Genomic DNA, 5,255 nt, shown 5'->3' on the forward strand with positions numbered 1-5,255 from the left:
AGTGGGCAAAGGACAAGAATGGATATTTTTCAAAAGAAGACATACATGCAGCCAATAAGCATATGAAAAAAAGTTCAGTATCACTGAACATTAGAGAAACGAAAATCAAAACCACAATGAGATACCATCTCACACCAGTCAGAATGGCTATTATTATATTAAAAAGTAAAAAAACAAAAACAAAACAAAACAAAACAAAAAAAAAACAAACAGATGATAAGGTTGCAGAGAAAAGGGAATGCTTATACACTGTTGGTAGGAGTGTAAATTAGTTCAACCGTTGTGGAAAGCAGTGTGGCGATTCCTCAAGGAGCTAAAAATAGAACTACCATTCGACCCAGCAATCCCATTACTAGGTATATGCCCAAAGGAATATAAATTCTTCTGCCATAAAGACACACTCACATGTATGTCTGCTGCAACACTATTCACAATAGCAAAGTCATGGAATCAACCTAAATGTCCATCAATGCCAGACTGGATAAATAAAATGTGGTACATATACACTACGGAATACTTGCAGCCATAAAAAAGAATGAGATCATATATCCTTTGCAGGAACATGGATGGAGCTGGAGGCCATCATCCTTAGCAAACCAACACAGGAACAGAAAACCAAATACTGTAGGTTCTCATTTCTAAGTGGGAGCTAAATGATGAGAACACAGACACAGACACAAAGAAGAGAACAACAGACATTGGGGCCTGCTTGAAGGTGAAGGTTGGCAGGACGGAAAGGATCAGAAAAAGTATCTACTAGGTTCTAGGCCTAGTATCTGGGTAATAAAATAATCTGTACAACAAATTACCATGACATGAGTTTACCTATATGCACATGTACCCCTGAACCTAAAATAAAAGTTTAAAACAAAAGTACTCAATTCAACCATAAAAAGAGGAAAAAAAGAATAAAGAATAAATGAGACCTCTAGCCAGACAGATGAGAAAAACAAAAAAGACATGTACATTAATAATATCAGAAATGAGAAAGATGTCACTGCAGATTCTACAGATACTAAAGAGTAAGGAAATATGATAAATGACTTTATGACAATAATTTGACAACTTGGATTAAATGGACAAAATCCTGGAAAGACATAAACTACCAAAGCTTACTCAAAAGAAAACCACAGTCTAAACAGTCATATAGCTACTAAATAAATTAAATTTGTAGTTAAAAACCTTCGCACAAAGGAAACTCAAAGTCCAAGCAGCTTCACTGGTAAACTCTACCAGATACTTAAGTAAGAAATAAGCTATCCCAGAAAACTAAGGAAGAGAGAATAATTCTCAATTCACTCTATGAAGCCAGCTTTACTCTGATACCAAAACATGACAAAGCAATTACAAGAAAATCACAGACCAATATCTTTCATAAATGAATATTGATGTAAAACTTCTAAACAAACTTTTAATAAACCAAATCCAACAATTTATAAAATGGATAATACATAATAAGCAAGCTGAGTTTATCCTGGGAATGCAAGATTGATTCAACAATCAAAATTAATTGATGTAATCCAGGATATTATAGGTTAAAGAAAATCATGGTTTCATCAATCGATGCAGAAAGAGCATTTGACAAAATCAAACATCAATTCCTGATGAAAACTCACAACAAACTAGGAATAGAAAGGAACTCCCTCAACATGATAAAGGGCATCCACAGTAAAAACCTACAGCTAATATTATACTTCATGGTGAAAGACTGAAAGCTTTCCCAAGATCAGAAAGACAAGAATGTCCGCTCTCACCTCTTCTCTTTAACATTATCCTGGAGGTTCAATCAAGAGTAATAAGGTAAGAAAAAGGAAATAAAAGGCATTCAAATTGGAAGGGAAAAACTGGAATGCTTATATACTGCTACTAGAAATGTATACTGGTACAACCACTTGGAAAACACATTAGCAGTTTTTTAAAGAAACTGTATAGCTATCATCTGATCTAGCCACTTCATCTATTAGGTATTTACTCAGGAGAAAAGAAAAGATATGTTCATATAGACTTGTGCATTAGTGTTCACAGCAGCTTTATTTGTAACAGCCAAATAGTAGAAACAACCTAAATATCTACTAACAGATGAATGGATAAGCCATCTGTCATGTAGCCATCTAATGGAATCCTATCCAGCAATAAAGAAGAATGACTGTTAACTCATGCCACACTATGGATATCAAAATAATTATTTGATTTGAAGAAGCTAGACAAAAAAAGAACATACTCTATGATTATATCTCCAAAAACACTAGAAAATATAAGCTAGCCTGTAGTGCCTGGGGATGGGGGAGAAGGCAGAGGAAGTAGGGATTATAAAGGGGCATAAGGAAACGAAAACTTCTGGGAGGTGATGAATATCTTTGTTACCTTGACTGTGATGATGGTTTTTCAGGTGTACACTGTGTCAAAACTCTTCACATTCTGACAATGACAAACTGAAATAATACTCTAGATGGAGTACTTTACTTCACAATGACCTATTTTAATACTTTGCCTCCAGGAATATATTTTATTAAAAAGTAGAGGGTCAATTTACTTACCCTTTGCAAGCCACTGGAGGAGCATAAAGCATACTTACATCACTTAAGGATGTCTTAAGATCTAACTCTAAGATATTTCCAATAATTTGTCCTGGAGTGGGGCCAGGCAGGAGTTTCTCTCTCTTGAGCTCTGTTTCCAGAGTGAAAGGAAAAGAAAATGGGAGAGAAAGAGCAATAGGACCGCAGCTAAATCCACTGAAGCCTCCTCTTCTTATACAACTGTGAGCTTGCAATCCAAGCTTTTATAACACTCCCTGCTCATTCAAAATATGTATCTGATGTGCAAAGTTGTCAATCACCTACATGAGCTCTAATCTTTTCTGAGCTGACTTTGATTCACTGACAAATTATAAAACTAAAGTGAAAACAACCTCTTCACATTTCACATTTTAAATCTGTGTTGTTTACTGTCTGAAGAAGAAGCAGGGGCCTGACATAATTACCTCTGCATTTTAAACAGATCATTAAGAAAGCAGTATGAGGGCAGAGCTAGAAGAACGCCCAGAGAAGGAAGAAAGAGGTCAGAGGACTGCCAGGATAGAATGAAGTCCTAGAACTCAAGGAAATAAAGAATTTCAAAACCAAGGAGAAGATAAGCATGGTCCACAGACACAGACTAGGATATACAGCAGCAGTAATTGATTGGAGGATCTGGTGGGAGAGCCCCGCTACTCAAATATTCTTGGCACAAGATGACTATACTCTGAGACTGAGTGTGCCTCTTTGGGAGAAAGCCATGATGGAAGAAGGAAACAGTCTAGAAAATCAGACTGTCCAACCCAACCAAGTGATGAGATTAATGGGTCGCATCCAGCTTCCCCTCCCATCCACCCATGGCACAATCAACTACTCCCTGAAAGGCCTGGCAATACACCATGGAGGGATATGGGAGCCCTCATGCCATCACCTTTAAAAGCCAGGATGGCAACACAAGCCCTTGCCATGCACCAAAACTGTACTTTTTGGGATCTGATAAACCACTAAAATTTCTTTGCTAAGTTCTCAAAACTGTTATTAAAACATGATATAGATCTCCTATTGATAAATTTTCCTTATACTGAAGGATTCCAACAAAGCAGTGAACTGACATTACATTGAGTGTCTAATCAGCTTTCAGTTCACCAGGAAAAGTCAGGCTCCTCTTCTGTTGGGAACGCCATCAAATACTCAATTGGAACTTCATGGGATCCTCTACAGTCTTCTATCTCTTAGGTCATGATGACACTAATGAGGATGAATAGATCTAGTCCATTTGTCCCCTAATTAAGTTGGTCTGGCTGATCTCCAGCACACACATCACCTCCACTTGCAAATTAAGTGCCATTTCATTTTATGGATCTCAACAAGCAAAGTGTACACACAAAACTTACCAATGGCTTTAATTGATTCTCCTGGAAAAAGTGGAGCCTCTTCCATCTGTGCCAGCTTATTTCCATCCCTTAGAGCCTGGCAAAAACAAACAAACAAACAAAAAACAAAACAAACAAACAAACAAAAAACACCAAACAGGAGTAAATCTCACTTTCTGTATACCTGTGAAAAATTTTGATGTTCTGTGATGTCACTATAAGGCTACAGAAGCGTGCAAAATAAGCACCCAACCCCTCAAAAGACAATTTCAAAGCTCAGCATCACAAGACATCATGCTGCATATTCTAGCAAATTGTTACAACATATTTAAATTTCACAGTTAGGAAGCATTAATACAGAAATGGCTTGACATGACAGAAAGATACTGTAATAACTACACAGATAACTACTAAAAGGTGTCTCTAGAATTTGCAAATAAGGTCAGAAAAAAGTTACCTTCTGAGCATGAAACTAATACAAATAAAACCAACATGAGCTATAGGTGCTTAGCTAACTGTAGAAATAACCCAGCCTATGAGACAGTTTGGGAAGGCCAGAATTCTAATTAAAATAACCAGAGAATAGTCTCAGTACAGTACATAACTAAGAAAGGCCTACGCTTTGGTACTGCAGCCCAGCTGTGTGTGTGTGTGTGTGTGTGTGTGTGTGTGTGTGTGCGTGTGCGCTTGTGCACACAGACATGCATGCACAAAGTGTATGACCAGGGACATAAAGAGTGAAGTTCTCAGTGTTCACCCAATCCAGGCCATGAGAGTGTGCTCTCATCTGGCAGGCAACAATATTCAATCCCTACTGCGGAGCAGGGTGTTTTCATCAGGCACGTCCCAAGACAATTCACTTTGCAGTAATTTCACACTCACCAAGAAAATTGCTAATGATTTACTAGGTTTCCTGGCTACAATGATGCTAGGAAAAGGATACCTTAGATGGCCAGAAGAATACATGCCCACGTTTTAAAATTAGCAGATTGGCACTGCAGCTCAGTAGCCAGTCCCTTGTGAGCTTGGTTGGATAGTGCCAGATAATTGAGAGGAGGTGAGAAAATGGTGTTCTTGAACTACGAAGTTAGGGACCAAAGCCTGAACTCGGGGCCTACTCCGAGGTACCGGCACCCTGTGAAATGCTGCCAAGGAAACCAGTCACTTTCTCCTCGGCATCTCTGACATAATGTGTCATGAATAAGAATAAGGTGATCAAAACCCCCAGCAATTCCAAAGCTGTATTTCACAGAGCATTACTTTCCCAAGAGATGTGAATAGTCTTAAAAATAAATAAATAAATAAAAGTTTGGGAAATGTCGGGTTAGGCAAAACAAGTTCAGCTGCCTTTTTTTTTTTTTTTTTTTTT

The 5,255-nt window shown here is 37.8% G+C and overlaps 1 protein-coding gene across 3 annotated transcripts in view; it reads right to left on the reverse strand.

Moving 5' to 3' along the window:
* MTMR1 (myotubularin related protein 1) overlaps positions 1–5,255 on the reverse strand; it is a 76,225-nt gene that overhangs the window by 44,888 nt on the left and 26,082 nt on the right. For all 3 annotated transcript variants that reach the window (XR_001884046.1, XM_017865542.1, XM_017865543.1), the window contains one exon: positions 3,908–3,983. Coding sequence is in view for 2 of the 3 variants with exons in the window: in XM_017865542.1 (XP_017721031.1) it covers positions 3,908–3,953 (46 nt within the window). In the remaining variant the exon portion in view is untranslated. The remainder of the gene's footprint in view (positions 1–3,907; positions 3,984–5,255) is intronic.

Source organism: Rhinopithecus bieti, unplaced genomic scaffold, assembly GCF_001698545.2.
Source record: "Rhinopithecus bieti isolate Rb0 unplaced genomic scaffold, ASM169854v2 scaffold_80089, whole genome shotgun sequence".
Classification (NCBI taxonomy): domain Eukaryota; kingdom Metazoa; phylum Chordata; class Mammalia; order Primates; family Cercopithecidae; genus Rhinopithecus; species Rhinopithecus bieti.